Consider the following 14,003-nt stretch of genomic DNA (forward strand, 5'->3'; position numbering starts at 1 on the left):
GCTAAACCATAAGTTTTGGCCACAAGCAGCTGGCAATCACCGAGCACGAGCCACAAACTTTTGCAGCCGGCCGAAAAGCAGGAGCCAGGAGACTCCACTGAGAAAAATAAACATAATCAAATTAAATAGAGCAGTTTTCAATGTATCAATCTGTGGAAAATTCTGAGTTCTTTCCCTAATGAATTCTATTGTTTTAAAGAATGTAACACATTGAAATATTGACAGACTGAAATTGTAACCCAATTGTTGGCCGGATTTGTTCACTTTTTCTCCATGTGGGAACGGCAAGAGTCGGAAGACAGGAGAATCATTCGAAACCGGTTGCAAGTCTCCCACAGGCACCTTCTGTCTGATGCGACGACGTGCGTCGGTCCAACTGTAACCATTAGTCGCAATCTTTGGGCAATTGTCGCTGATTGCCGTCGTCCGTTGTGCCTTGTGCTTTTTTCCAGATACAGATGCAAATGCAGATGCAGATGCAGTTCGCAGTCGCAGATGCAGATACATTTGCTGCGGCAAATGCCGGCTGACCCAGCTTGATTAGCTAAAAGTGCGTGCGAAATCCACATAGGATGACATCTGTGGTAATTGTCCCTACATCAATTCATGTAAATTAAATGGTCGTTATTGTATTAGTAGGCAGTGCCTAACAAATATAAATGCTAAAGCAAATGAAATGCACCTTCATTTGAATTGGTAAAGTAAATAAAATAATTTATACAAGAAATTATGTTTTAAAGAGACGTATTTTTGTTGCAACACCTAGTTTTATTATAAGAAGGCTTTGATACATTTAACTTAAATAACGTTTGATTTGCTGATAACGCTTACTTTTACATCATCCAAATTAGAAATATTTGAAATCTAAATTAAAACAAATTTTTAAATTACCCGCCATTTTAACCAGGGCTGCGTATTAATGCTAAATTATCGATAACCCAAACCAATAACCAGTGTTTAGAAACTTCCCTTACTACAACAATCGATAGTACTGCACAGCTATCGACTCTTGTTGCATCTCTAGTCACGGCAACAGCAATTACAAAAGACATTTTTTAGCAATTATCAAAATAAAATCACAACAATTCACGCTATCTATCGGTGGACAAGAAAGGGCCCAACGTAATGCCGTCCAGAAGTATTGACGATGCCGCCGGAGCCAAGGAGATGCCGCGAAGTACACGGAGCACACTGATCGGCCCGAGGAGCAAGCGAATCGCACTAAACAGTCGCAATCAGAGTATTGCTGCCGCCGAAAAGAAAACTCAGTCGCAGCTGTCGTTCCCGCCAAAATCGGAGTACGAGAAGTTCTACGAGACCGTCTTCCTGGCGGAGGATTCGCAGCCGGAGGAAGTGAGTCCCTCGCCCCACATGGGTAGTTGGGGTGTTACCCGGTTTTCCCAAGTACAGCCACACACCAGATATCTTGTTTACCAATTCCACATGGGCGGCGATAGACTTGTTTACCTTTTCATAAGGTTTAAATGTACCTTTTCCTTTATCAGAACAGTGTGTTTTCGTTAAAACATGTGATAGAATATCAAATTTGACCTAATTTCTGTATGAAGTCTACTTAGCCTAACCTGGATAACTAGCAAATATACCAAAATTCTATTTAAGCCCTTAGTAACCATGCTTCTAAAACAACTGATTCTTCTAGAATATAACAGCAGAACGTCGTAAGCCAGGGCCGCGCATGAAGAGCTCACTCCAAGCCCTGCTGAGCGATGAAGGATCTCCGACGGGACCACAGCGAACCGCCAAGATAAACGTTGCACAGAAAATTGTCGTCGAGCCAGCGATCCGAGCCAATGGCATCTCGCCATTGCCCAAGAATGTTGGGAAGGAGGAAAAGTTTGAGGACTACTATACGAAAACGGAGCGACACGTTTGGAAAAAGGATGCGGAGAAGATGTTGCTGCAACTGTGGGCACAGCATTTGAAGGATTTCCGTGGCGAGTCCAAAAATGTGCTCATCTACCGGCAAATGGCTAGGGAGATGAGTCAGTTTGGGCCCAGTCACACGGAGCTTAAAACCAAAATGGACAATTTGTCGCGAAAGTATAGGTGCGCTATATATCTTATATTTTGCATAGCAAATGTTAATAATTATAGTATATTAACTTTTATATTGTTATTTGCAGAATAGAAGCTGAGAGAGTTCGGGAAACTGGAGTGCCATCCAAGTGGGAGCACTTTCATAAGCTTCAAGCACTTCTGATTGGCACAAAATCAGTTGATGTCTTCGAAGATATTACCGCCGAAAATCCAGGTAAAGTTGTACTGCAATAAACGCTTGGTATGATATCTTAAATATACGCTTATTTTACAGCTCAAGCTCTGTTCAGCGATGAGGACTATGAGCCTGAGGAATTGGCTTCAATAAAAGACGATTCTGTGGCCGGTGAACATGGGAATGTATTTGAAAGTGATTTGGTTGCTAGCAAAGCCAAGAAAAGAACGCGAACTCCCTCACCCAGCATTCCGGAAATCCCGGAAGACGACGACGAGGAGGAGGAGGAGGATGATGATGACGACCACATAAAGGATCTATCCCCATCGCCAATTTTAAAATACCAGACAAAACGGAAAGCATCGACCGGCCATTCGGACAGACTCCTTGAAATAGAGGAGGAAAAACTGGCGATCGAGCGAGAAAAGCTGCAGGTTATGAAGGATGCACTGCTGGAGCTAAACGCATTTCACAAGGATATCGTTTATTTGCTTAAACGTAAGAATTAGAGTAAATATTAAGTGTTATACGTAGAAGTAGCATTGTGGTAATTTTTTAGCAGAATATACAACTAAAACTAAAATTGAATATTTAATGTAATATTGCTTCAACTTTAATTTAATCTAAATATATATATATACTGTAAAAAGAAAGAATTTGTAAAAATAAATGCAATGAAATTATATTTAACTCTTATTTAAGCAAAACTTTAATTACGACTGGCTTCTTTTAATTATAGGACTATTATGAGTTTATTTTAAATCCTATTTGTTGCGCTGACCATGCGATTTTAACAAATTTTTCGTTTAGCTTCTAAATTCGTGAAATGTGTTTTTTTAATTAGAATTTCGTATATAATTTAAATCGATATCATAAACTATCGATAGCTATTTGAAGTCAATACCGACCACTGCTGGAAGTCGCGATAGAAAAATCGATATTGAGCTGCTGCCCATCTCTAGGCACGTTTTGTTTATACTTTTCGAGCGTATGGACGAAATGATTGAGGCCCGCACGATGCAGGACGTATCAAAATTCGAATCCAACCAGGTGATCTCGGCGAAGGTACTCCGCGGCGAGTACCGACTACTGCGACGCAAGCAGCGCGGCTCCGTATGGAAGGTGTATCGGGAAATCGTGCGCACCGATGGTGCCATAATCAATGGACTCTACTTCTGCACGGGCTGCAAGCGCGTCATGCGATCCTTCAACACGTCCAATCTGCGCACCCATAAATGCCATGTAGACTACCTGCGCACCGAGGAACTTTGCGAGGAGGGTATCGCGGAAATCCATCCACCTCAGCTAGACGTACGTACAACGACGCCATTAGAAGCTAATAGTAGTCCAAAATACCATGTCTAACTTGCAGGATTCGCTGGAGCGCCGCCTGAGCTGGAACTCCTTTCAGCCATCGGAGTGGTCCTTTCACGCGGTCGAACTGCTCCTCGAACTCTGGGCACGGCACTGCGTCGATTTGAGGGACTCACGCAAGCGGGTCAAGATTATCTGGAAAATGACCGGCGAAATGAAGTCACTGGGATTCACGTTCACGGAGATCAAGAACAAAATTGATGACATGGGCCAACAGTATCGGTAAGAAGAGCATATACTTATCTAAGCATATTCCTTATCTAATATTCCAATTTATTTCAGTCGTGAATCGCACATGGAAAAGACAACTGGACACAAATCCGAGTGGGAATACTTCGAGACCCTAAAGATGATATTTAGTTCCGATCGTAACATAATTGACAACATGCCTCTGGATAAGTCTGGAAGTGTACCCAATACGAACAGCGAACACAATTCATTTGGCAGTCAACTTGACGAACCATTGATGGATACAAACTACCTAAGGTCACAAAAAGAACACCCTGGAGAAGGGGATAGCTTCAATATAAACGAATATGCGGAAGAAGCACAAGAAGACGTGGATGAACTGCGTATTCTGAAGGATAACATAATCAGGGAAATCGAAGAGTCGTCCACAGTTCATTCCCAGGAGAACTATGAAGACGAGCTTGATCAACAGAATTCCAAGACCGAGGAAATGAAAATGGCTAAGCGCCAAAGAGCCGCCAGAATAATGGAAATTGAGGAGGAAAAGCTGGTCATAGAGAAGAAAAAATGCAAACTGATGAAGTTTTTCGTGCGAGAGATGTCGTCGTTTCATAAGGACTTCATGGATCTTCTATCTAAACCCAAAGGCGGCGCACATGCATAAATACCTGTTCGAAATTCGAGTGATTGCACAATAAAGTTCATTTTGAATTTCCACCATTATTAACGTAAACTTAAAAGGCATCACATTCATCGAATTTTTTCAGAAATCATGTAGCAAAACGTTTAAATATCTCATTTTGGCAGTCACTCAATTTTTTATTTCAACTACTATTTAGTATAAACTGATTTGTGATTTATTGCGTCTTATTACAATTCAGCAGATATATTTAAGATTTAATAAAATGAAGTCGTAAAAACATCTTCGCCAAAATGTACTTCAATTTATTTTAGGATTCAATTATTGTACCAAAGGCTTATAATTTGTATTTATATAAAACATTTGTATATCTGAAATTTAAAACGAAAAATTGTTTAATTTTTATTTATTATATATTATACTTCAAAGTAGTGAAATAACTATTTTTAATTGAGTGGTTAATATTTTTTTAATTTCCTCATAAATTAAATTCGATAAATGGGAATATCTGGAATGTCGATATCGATTGTAATCGAACATCGAAACCAACTCCACGGTGCTGCCACTTAGTTCGGAGCTCCGTGTTTTTAATATTTTTACTATGACCATAAGGATTGAGAGGCGAAATATGTTTTTCATACACGCCCCCGAGGAGGAGAAGTGCATGGAGGCGCAGCTGGACATCCTGATGAAGATAAACTCGGGGGAATATCGGCTGGTGAAGAAGAACAAGCGTAGTTCCGTTTGGAACGTCTACCGGGAAATCGCTCGTCCGGACGGCACCAAGTTGAAATGGCGATACTTCTGCATGGGGTGTAAGCGTGTGATGCAGAGCACCGGCGGCACCACCTCCAATCTGCGCATCCACAAGTGCCACGTGCGGTATATCAAGCAGAATGGCCATCTTATCGACGGCAGCCACTCCTACGGGCATGACCCAGCGCCACCAGCTAGCCAACAGTCGCAGCGCGTCCAGAAACCAAAGACCATGCGACCGACATCCTATGCTACGGGGTGTGAGCAGTTCTATGAGGTCACCCAGTACAGCGATCTGGAGGATGAGATTGAGGCTTCTTTGGAGGAGGAGCAGACTGTAAGTACTGCACTTTTATATGCATAAAAGTCAAGCTGAAACTACATTATTTAGATTATCCTGCAGCTGAAATCGAAACGTGAACTGGAATCCTCCCACTCCAGACCCCTGCTGAAGCTCTTTTCCGAGGAGAACTTGTCGATTGAGCCAGAGGAGCGGGATGACGAGATTACGATTGTGGAGGCGGAAGATCAGGTGCCCATCGAGCTGGACCTATGTGACATCCAGCATACTTCCTCCGATGCTAGCGAAGAGGCGATCGAGCCCAAGTCAACGGAAAGTGTCGTAAAGTTCGATGACAGTGCCATTTCCGAAGCGGAATCCTATGCCAAGGCCTGGGCTCACGCCTTCCTGCGGCTGAACGAGGACCAAAAGTTCTACGCCAAGCGCTCCATAGATGAGCTACTGGTTTTGGGCCGTCTGCAGCGACTGAGCATTTCCACGGTCACATCCTTGACCACAAACCTTTAGCTCCTCACCATGCCAATACCATATATTGAAATTAGCTTAAGAATTTAATTTATATTGCAGACTCAATGATTTGCTCACTTAGATGCCCAATAAGTAAATAATATAAATACTAAAATAAATATATAAAATAATATATTCGATAGAAATTTGAGTTTAGAATTTACACAAATACAAATAAACAATGCCAAAAAGTGTTTTTCAATTTTTTTATTTTTTCCAATACGTTTTTAAAGTTTTTTTTTACTTTTCTTTTGTTGCCATCTTGCGTTTGTTGTATATTTTTGCATCTTTTACAGTTTTTTTGTTTGTTTGTTTGCTGTGAATTACATGTTTTCGTTCTCCTATGTTTGTTTGCTCTGCTTTGCTTTCATTTCTTTTCGCCCGATGGCTATATGGTTCTCGATTTCGGATGATGCATAAATGGGACAAAGTGGTGGTGTGGTTATAGATATAGGTATACGTTTTTAATGATCTTTAAAACGAGTAACTTAGAGTTATGGGTTTGCTTAACGCACAACGGGTAACAATGCTTTCAAGAATAAATAAAAAAAAGTGTAATAATCATTAAGGTAAATTGTATACCCCGGCGCCATCTGAATTGCAGTGTAATTGAAATTTATTTATGTTTTGGTGTTTGCTTTGTTGGTTCATACAATAAAATTCCACAATTATGCAATTTTTTGACGACGGCCAGGCTTGATGGTAATTTGATACAATTTTTTGTTTGTTTTTGAATTTGATTGAAATTTTGAGGATGTTAGTTTGGTTGTATGAGTTGTACAATTGATTCTCTGTTGCCCTACGAAACAAAACAAAAAGCAAACAAACCGAAAAAACGCGGCGGCTCATTTAGCAAAATTTGGTGCAATATTTGCTGATCTTGTTGCACCATGATGTTGCAGTGGTCGCTGATGTTGAGGATGGGCTGCTGCTGCTGTTGCTTTTCTGCGATTGTAGTTTTATGCTGCGGCTACTGCTGATGATGTTTTCTTTTTGTCGGCTGACGATGGAGATCCTATCGGATCCTTTTCTATGCAGTGCTCTCTGTGGTTGTATTTTGCAGCTCTTGAGCGCCGTTCTGGGAATTTGAACGTGGGAAAACATGGCGAGGGGTAGAAATCATAAACGTAAGTACAACTTAAAGAATCTCGAATGGTTGAAAGCAAAATGCGGGTTTCGGTTTCAAATTAGGTGCGTGTGTGTGTGTGTTGTTTGTTAGCCAATTAGTCACAGGTTAGGTAGATAAAAACTAAAAGTATTAGAATGTTATGTTAGACCCAAAGCCTCTAAGTTAAGTGTAAAGTGTTTAATGTTAAGGTTTCTCCGCTCTATCGCTGTTTTTCTCTGCTTTTGGTGTCGGTGCGTGTGGCTGTTCTGCTTGTTAGTGGTTATTTACGAATGCATCTGCAATGCACTTTAGTTAGTTGTTCGGTTTTCAAGACGCCTCCACCATGTTATTATTGTAGACCTTGTTGTTAGGCTTGCCGCTGACTGTTGCTGTGATGTTTACTAGTTTAGATGTTGTTATCGTAGTTTTGTTTTGGCGAAGATGTTTCAGTTGTTTCTGCTGTCGTGGTGGTGCTGGTGATTAGTTCATTACCTGCTGTGGCTGCTGCTCCGAACCACCGCCAGGGCCATTTGGTTTCCTCTGGCGACGTGGACGTGGCTGTTGAGGGCGTGGCGGTCCCTGGCCTTGAACTGCAACAGAAAAATAATAATTAATAATAATATATACCAATTATCTAATAGCACAAAGTGCACCACTCACTGTATTCTCCGCCGTCGCGGCGTGGTGGCGGTGGACCATTGTTGAAGTTGCGTCGGAAGAAGCGCCGCTGGGGTCCGCCCGGTGGGCCGCCACCGCGACGCGGTCCCTGACCCTCGCCGCGCTGCAGACCCTCGGGATTCTGATCGTGGACACCGGGCTCGGCGCTGCCGTCACCGCCGCCCAGGCCGCGTCTCGGCTGACGCAGATAGTAGTTGTTGTAGCGCCGGGGGCCACCGGGGGCTCCGCCAGGCGGTCCTCGGGGGCCACCTCGAGGTCCTCCGGGCGGTCCACCAGGTGGTCCTCGGCGGAAGTTCTGTCGTGGTTGACGCGGGCCGGACTGCACCTGCTGCTGCGGCTGCCCGTCAACGATTGGTGCCGCCTGCTGCTGTTGCTGCTGGGCCGGCGATTCTGGGTCTTCGCCTTCCACTTCGCCATCCTTGCGGCGATTCTTCTTCATCCAGGGACGGAAGTTACGGCGCTTGTCCGCCGCAAACTGACTGCCCCGCACCGGCTCACCGGAGGGACCGGTCACGTTGGCCGCCTCGTTGCCCTTCTCGCCAATGACCACGTCGAACTCAACGACCTCACCGTCGCCCACCGAGCGGACCGCCTTCTTGGGGTTGTTCCGCGCAATGGCGCTCTGGTGCACAAAGACATCCTCTCTGGTGTCGTTGCGGTTGATGAAGCCGTAGCCGCTCTTCACGTTGAACCACTTGACGGTGCCGGTGACTTTGGTGGCTGCAAATGGAAAGGTTAGAAATTATGAATATTCTTAGTGGATTGGTCAATATTTTTGGCGGTTCTTATTCCACAAACTATAAGGATCATTTAATTTAAAATCAGTTGCAACCATTCTGTATCAATGATTATAAAACAGTATAAATACGGACTTTCCTATGTTAATTAAACGTGTGATAATGGCCAAAATAAAAAATAAATAAAAATAAAATAAAAATATAAATAGGAAACCTTTCATTTTTAATCCTTTAAACAATAAAAATGCAACAAAAAAATACAAACAATTCTACGTTAGAAACTTAAATTATTATACAGACGGGGTAGTTTTGAGATAATACTTTGCATTTTTTTTTTATTATTATAAAGGAGGGGCAAAACGCAATACAGCTGAAACTAAACTAATACGCAGTTTGTAAACTCATTGAAGCGTGCGAAAACATTGAAAGAAGTTTTATAACCACAAATTATTGGTTAACAATTATTTAGAACTATGGTTACCAAAATCTCAAATAAATCATATAACTGTGCAAATAAGATATTGATCTAAGCAAAAATATAGTGGCATACCAAATTATTTTGAAATAGATTGTAATATTCGTCGAATATTATCGTAACTTATTAGTTGCATTATGGTCTCGTGTTTTGGAATCGCCTTATAGCCATGCTTCCATGCGTGTGGGTGTGTGTGTGTGTGCAAATAGATGTACCAAAACAATGAACACACACACCCGCACCCGGCTGTCTGCCCTCTCGTTCGCACTCCCGCTGCGCGCGCATTAACAAATTGGGTTGCCCTGGCTCGCTCTGCATGTGTGTGTGTCTGTGTGTGTGTGTGTACATCTATGGGGGGGCATTTTTTAAAGGGAAGAAGCGGAGCGTAGCGGGTGGGGTTGGTGGTTGGGTGGGTGGATAGACAGACGACCGGCAAAAGGCAGAATTTTCAATTTGGTTAGCCGGCGGCGCGAGCATTCGTGCACATACATATATACATGCGTTGCGTTGCCTTTGGCCGCACAAAATGGCCGACGCGCGTATATTTTAAGACTCAAAACACACACACGCACACACACAGATGGAGTGCGACGAGCGCAGGGAGGCATGTTTCTTGTTCTTTTTTTCCTCCTTTTTTTCATTGCTATTTTGGTAGCAGCCGCCATGTGTTCGCGGCACATGAATGAAATTGGTTGGGAATTGGGTTTAACATGCGAGTTTCAGCCTTACCGATGACTTCCTTGGTGGGCGGAGCGGGCTGGCCCTGCTGTCCCTGCAGCTCGTCCAGCGGCTCCTGCTCGTGATCCTGCTCCTGCGGATTAGGCGGATTCTGCTGCTGCTCCGGCTGCTGCTGCGCCTGCTGCTGTTCGGCGGCCAGTGGCTTACTCTCCGCGGCATCGGCCATCGTTTGTCGTGGTTTTGTTATTTGTTGTTCGGCGACGACGAAAGCGAAAAGCGGGAAATGCTGCTGCTGCTGCTGTTGGTGATGGTGGTGCTGCTGCTGCTGGTGTTGTTTGTGTCTGCCCGGCTGGTATTCGGGATCTTGGGGCACTCTCTCAACTGCCACTAACCACTTTGGATGTTGTTTGTGAGTGTGATCTTAAAACACTCGCCACTCGCAGGGTTTTCTTTGCCTTAGCGATTCTATTTTGTTCGCAAGCTCCGGAAGTGAAACATGACAGCCGGAGGCAGGGTTGCTGGTGCTCGGACTATCGATGGGTGCTATCGATGCTCTCGTACTGAGGGTATCTAGCGTGCTGTTACGCGCGGAATGTTAAACCATAACAGCACAAGAAGCCGTTACATTTAAATTTAAAAAAAGGTTAATTCGAATAATTTTAAATTCATTAAATTATGAATTAAAGCGTATAAAACAACGTGTCCCCTTAAATAGTGGAGAAATTCATTAGTAATTTATTTTAATGTTTATAGAAACATACATATACATTTTTTTTTGTAATTTTAAATATTTTAAGTTAACTTTTTATCTTAAATGGATTCGTAAGTCACTTCTAGCTTCAGCCGCATCCCGTAGTGTCTGTCTCCGCCAAAACCAATGAGCGTGCTCCACTGCAAATCCAAAGCAGCTAATGCCAATACCCACGGACCAGAGATAGAAGGCTCCCTGCAGGATGTCCAGGGTGAGGACCACCTTCTTGTTACGAATCGCCAACTCGTTGGAGCCGGAATCCGTGTCCGTCTGGTCGCCCAGATCCTCGAGAAACTCCTCGGCATCCGGCGACGCACCAACCCGAGTGATCAGATCCATTTGACGCCAGTGCTCAAAGAAGCCGTGCTCGAGGAAGCCACTGTACATGGATTCCAAGCGGTGCAGGAAGGGCGATCCTCTCGGCAGGATGTAGGTGCATATCATGGAGCGCAGATACTCCCGGGCGATGTGGTAGGCTGGTCGCTCCGCCTGCGAGTCATAGGTGATGGCCAGAAAGTCACGGGCGTGAAAATCCCTCATGATAAAGGCCGCTCGTCGATCCCTGCGCCGGACTACCGGCTGGTAATAGGATGTGGTTAATCCCAGGGGCAGCTGGCGACTACGGTTCTCCAGCAGACCGTATTGGTACTCAGTCAGGGCACTCCTAACTGCATCGTACATCGTGGTCACCGCATAAATGTGCACATCCAAATGTGCCAAATCCTCCACTCGGTCCACCTGCTCCTCGTAGCTTGGTCGCACAAATCCGGACTCCAGTTTGGCAAAGTAGATGGTGGACAGGACGTAGCTAAAGAGAATCCAGCCCATGAGGAACGTTCTCATCGAGCTGAAGGAGGACAGCCTGCCCGCCGGTTCACCCACATGTGTCTTGCCGAACATCTCGAGAATCTCATACCAGGTTGCCTGAAACTGGGTGACTCCGAGACGTGGAATCCTTCGCTGTAGACGTTGCATCACCCAGAAGACCAACACCACAACCAAAAGGGTGACCAAGAGCAAGTACCACACGGTTCGCCGAAACACACGCACGAAGATCAGGTACTCCGGCTGGATTTCGGAAGCGGGCACGACCAGGTGAAGGTTGCGACGGGTATAGGGATACAGCACCTCCACCGCTGGCCAAATGCAGTCGAGCACGAAGCGGGAATTGGGTGCAAAGTGGGTGTGACCACCGACTATGTCGCTGACCACGCCGGTGAAGTTGCCATCCGGAAGGCAACGACCGTAGGATTCGTTATCCTCCGGAAAGACATATGTTACGGAGGCATTCAACATCTCGCCAATAACTCGGGCCGCCACTCCATCCACTGCCTGGTAGCCGGCGGTCTCCACAGGACTTCTGGGCACCGCCATCAACGGATCCGTGAACATGGAGAACCGCAATGGGTAGCCCCTCAAATCCTTCATCTTTCTTGGGTAAAACACTTCCCCATCCAGCCGCTGAACCACCTGGAGACCACCCCATGCAAAAGGATCGAAGTCGAAGGTGCCATTTTCCCTGCCGGTAATGGCCAATCCGTAGAGCATCTTCTTTGCCCAACTGCCGCGGAAAAGTCGCAGTAACTGATGCCTTCCGGCATCTGGCCAAATGAACAGATACTTGTGCAAGTGCTTGCGCCTCTGGCGAGGATTCAACATGTCCAGGATGCGGCGTACCAGGGAATCACCCTTTTCTGCAGCCGGAATTTGGAAGATACTTAAGCTGTCCGTTCGTCTAAATGGTTCCAATTCATGTGCTTCGATGTTCCGTGTGATTACGGGCAGTCTACTGCCCACACACCGATAGAGATCCACTTCCAAGGCAGAGTAATCCGCATCCAAGGATGCCAGACAGCTGGCACAACGGTACAAATAGGTCACCTGGACATTCTGCTCCACGGCTATGCGACAGGCAATCCCGGCCAGGGCATAAATCCCAGGAAGATACAATTGGAGCAGCAATCCAACCAAAAACTTCATGTTCCACGAGCAGACTAACCAGTGAAATATCCTTTGGGTGACCACAACCTGTGGAGGATATCCCACGGGAGCCGTAGTTCCCAATTAGGAAAAGCATTGCGTGCGCACTTCATTAGTTGGCTAATATTTTTGGGGTAACTTGAAAAAAAGTTCTCAAAACTTGATTTCTACAAAATAAATAGAAATGGAATAAAAATGAAGAAACTGAACGAAAGCTTTGCAATATAATGGATTTTTTGATTTTATTTTTATTAAATTATGCATTTATAAAAAAACTCATTTTTCTTTTGATTAGCAACTAAACACCTGAACAAAATTTTGCATTAATGTATACTTCTAATGATAAGGTGTTGTTTATTCTAAATCGGATGAATCATATTTTGAAGACTTTGATAATGACGCAGAAGTGGTCACCTTGAAGAGACTTATATGTTCTCGAAGTCTGAATAATATAGGAATATATACTTCAAGAAAAACATAAAAACATTAAACTTATTGTATAAACCTTTCAAATCTTAAAACGCAAATCTTAAAATAAAAGTGTGCCATGATTTTGGTTTCGGGTTTTCATAAATTATTATCACCCGTTTCGGTTAGGTTTCTTTTCAGATCTTTCGAGTAACCGGACAAAATCATTGAAAAATTTCTAAATTTTCCAAATTTGTTAGTTTCTAATACAAAAGTTTTTTAACCATGGATATGGGTACGTCTTCAAATCAGTTTGTAAGTATTTCATTTCCTTCTTAGTCTTTCAAATTTATTTCCGTGCTTTTCTGCAGATCCTGACCACCTGTGAGATGTATCCGCGCAGAAGGAACACGGAGTTCTACAGATCTCCGGAACCGAGAATCTCGTGCCAAAGTCAGCGGGCGGAACATCCGGGGCAGATGCTCAACGTGACTCCCGACGAGAATCGAGAGGCCGCACGCAGACTTCCACGCATCCAGCCGCCAAATAATTTGGATAGTGTTTATCTACGTAATGGGTACTTTTCGTAAAATAAATTTTTTAGATTCTGTGTAAAAATTCTATGCTCTATATGTGGAATATATTACATAATGATATGTATAGGTAGTTTTGATGTGCTATACTAATGAGATCCTATGCATTTCCATAGAACATCATAATTTGCTATCCTGTAATCATACATATTTTTATTTTGAAGGACATTTAAGAGCAGTATTACATATATAGAATGAAATCTGAGGAAAGAAATGGGTCTGATTGATTGATATGTTCTCCATTGACCTGCGGGTCATCCGATGGTCCATTGTTCTTTGTTGTCCGGGATTTGTTGTCGCAGCAACATGATGCTCCGTGTTTTGCAATTCGGAATATTTTTAGCAATACTTGATAAAGAATCGATGCGGCGAACAAAGCAAACTTATCAAGGAGGCCGCCTGGTAACACCTCAATTGACAGGAGATCAGGTGGTCATGTAAACCTAATCACTATTTTAAATAGGTTAATCAAGGGGGCCCGTCATCCACCTGTTGATATGTGCGAAAAAAAGCACAATCATCAGTTTGAAATGGAAAAATGGGAAAAATGAAAGTCATTACACGGCGAGAAAATAGGTGAACCAATTCCCATTTT

General features: G+C 43.8%; 6 protein-coding genes across 7 annotated transcripts; 4 read left to right on the forward strand and 2 right to left on the reverse strand.

Moving 5' to 3' along the window:
• The first annotated feature begins 845 nt into the window (after nucleotides 1-845).
• On the forward strand, nucleotides 846-2,804 carry LOC6737767. Its single transcript, XM_016171362.3, has 4 exons — nucleotides 846-1,353; nucleotides 1,661-2,067; nucleotides 2,145-2,272; nucleotides 2,333-2,804. The coding sequence occupies exons 1-4, from the start codon at nucleotides 1,126-1,128 to the stop codon at nucleotides 2,740-2,742; spliced, it is 1,173 nt and encodes a 390-aa protein (XP_016031553.1). The 5' UTR covers nucleotides 846-1,125; the 3' UTR covers nucleotides 2,743-2,804.
• Nucleotides 2,805-3,160: 356 nt separating this feature from the next.
• LOC27208015 lies at nucleotides 3,161-4,720 on the forward strand. Its single transcript, XM_016183636.3, has 3 exons — nucleotides 3,161-3,544; nucleotides 3,606-3,829; nucleotides 3,890-4,720. Exons 1-3 carry the CDS (start codon nucleotides 3,224-3,226, stop codon nucleotides 4,458-4,460), a joined length of 1,116 nt encoding a protein of 371 aa, XP_016031554.1. The 5' UTR covers nucleotides 3,161-3,223; the 3' UTR covers nucleotides 4,461-4,720.
• Nucleotides 4,721-4,956: 236 nt separating this feature from the next.
• On the forward strand, nucleotides 4,957-6,194 carry LOC6737768. Of its 2 annotated transcripts, none has more exons than XM_016171363.3 (2): nucleotides 4,957-5,529; nucleotides 5,584-6,194. In XM_016171363.3, the coding sequence occupies exons 1-2, from the start codon at nucleotides 5,038-5,040 to the stop codon at nucleotides 5,998-6,000; spliced, it is 909 nt and encodes a 302-aa protein (XP_016031555.1). In that variant the 5' UTR covers nucleotides 4,957-5,037; the 3' UTR covers nucleotides 6,001-6,194. The 2 variants fall into 2 exon arrangements, with proteins under 2 accessions (XP_016031555.1, XP_002084596.2); XM_002084560.4 differs by having other exon boundaries at nucleotides 4,960-5,529; nucleotides 5,596-6,194.
• Nucleotides 6,195-6,990: 796 nt separating this feature from the next.
• LOC6737769 (Y-box factor homolog) lies at nucleotides 6,991-10,213 on the reverse strand. The gene is made up of 4 exons (XM_039293140.2): nucleotides 9,728-10,213; nucleotides 7,769-8,506; nucleotides 7,601-7,698; nucleotides 6,991-7,078 (listed from the first exon to the last, which is right to left on the reverse strand). The coding sequence occupies exons 1-4, from the start codon at nucleotides 9,900-9,902 to the stop codon at nucleotides 7,031-7,033; spliced, it is 1,059 nt and encodes a 352-aa protein (XP_039149074.1). The 5' UTR covers nucleotides 9,903-10,213; the 3' UTR covers nucleotides 6,991-7,030.
• Nucleotides 10,214-10,425: 212 nt separating this feature from the next.
• Nucleotides 10,426-12,555, reverse strand: LOC6737771. Its single transcript, XM_002084563.4, has one exon. It carries the CDS (start codon nucleotides 12,405-12,407, stop codon nucleotides 10,482-10,484), a length of 1,926 nt encoding a protein of 641 aa, XP_002084599.2. The 5' UTR covers nucleotides 12,408-12,555; the 3' UTR covers nucleotides 10,426-10,481.
• Nucleotides 12,556-12,970: 415 nt separating this feature from the next.
• Nucleotides 12,971-13,433, forward strand: LOC6737772. Its single transcript, XM_002084564.4, has 2 exons — nucleotides 12,971-13,130; nucleotides 13,187-13,433. The coding sequence occupies exons 1-2, from the start codon at nucleotides 13,101-13,103 to the stop codon at nucleotides 13,403-13,405; spliced, it is 249 nt and encodes an 82-aa protein (XP_002084600.1). The 5' UTR covers nucleotides 12,971-13,100; the 3' UTR covers nucleotides 13,406-13,433.
• The last annotated feature ends 570 nt before the right edge of the window (nucleotides 13,434-14,003 follow it).

This window comes from Drosophila simulans, chromosome 3L, assembly GCF_016746395.2.
Source record: "Drosophila simulans strain w501 chromosome 3L, Prin_Dsim_3.1, whole genome shotgun sequence".
NCBI lineage: Eukaryota > Metazoa > Arthropoda > Insecta > Diptera > Drosophilidae > Drosophila > Drosophila simulans.

Excerpts from the sequence above, each read along its gene's own strand:
- LOC6737767 (XM_016171362.3), top strand. The coding sequence starts at position 1,126 with ATGCCGTCCAGAAGTATTGACGATGCCGCCGGAGCCAAGGAGATGCCG. Across the intron at positions 2,068-2,144 it reads AATTTGTCGCGAAAGTATAG|AATAGAAGCTGAGAGAGTTC; the intron begins GTGCGCTATATA and ends TGTTATTTGCAG. Across the intron at positions 2,273-2,332 it reads TATTACCGCCGAAAATCCAG|CTCAAGCTCTGTTCAGCGAT; the intron begins GTAAAGTTGTAC and ends CTTATTTTACAG.
- LOC6737768 (XM_016171363.3), top strand. The coding sequence starts at position 5,038 with ATGACCATAAGGATTGAGAGGCGAAATATGTTTTTCATACACGCCCCC. Across the intron at positions 5,530-5,583 it reads CTTTGGAGGAGGAGCAGACT|ATTATCCTGCAGCTGAAATC; the intron begins GTAAGTACTGCA and ends TACATTATTTAG.
- LOC6737771 (XM_002084563.4), bottom strand. The coding sequence starts at position 12,407 with ATGAAGTTTTTGGTTGGATTGCTGCTCCAATTGTATCTTCCTGGGATT.
- LOC6737772 (XM_002084564.4), top strand. The coding sequence starts at position 13,101 with ATGGATATGGGTACGTCTTCAAATCAGTTT. Across the intron at positions 13,131-13,186 it reads GTACGTCTTCAAATCAGTTT|ATCCTGACCACCTGTGAGAT; the intron begins GTAAGTATTTCA and ends GCTTTTCTGCAG.
- LOC27208015 (XM_016183636.3), top strand. The coding sequence starts at position 3,224 with ATGGACGAAATGATTGAGGCCCGCACGATGCAGGACGTATCAAAATTC. Across the intron at positions 3,545-3,605 it reads TCCATCCACCTCAGCTAGAC|GATTCGCTGGAGCGCCGCCT; the intron begins GTACGTACAACG and ends TCTAACTTGCAG. Across the intron at positions 3,830-3,889 it reads GACATGGGCCAACAGTATCG|TCGTGAATCGCACATGGAAA; the intron begins GTAAGAAGAGCA and ends AATTTATTTCAG.
- LOC6737769 (XM_039293140.2), bottom strand. The coding sequence starts at position 9,902 with ATGGCCGATGCCGCGGAGAGTAAGCCACTGGCCGCCGAACAGCAGCAG. Across the intron at positions 8,507-9,727 it reads GCCCACCAAGGAAGTCATCG|CCACCAAAGTCACCGGCACC; the intron begins GTAAGGCTGAAA and ends TTCCATTTGCAG. Across the intron at positions 7,079-7,600 it reads CGGAGCAGCAGCCACAGCAG|AACGGCGCTCAAGAGCTGCA; the intron begins GTAATGAACTAA and ends TCAAATTCCCAG.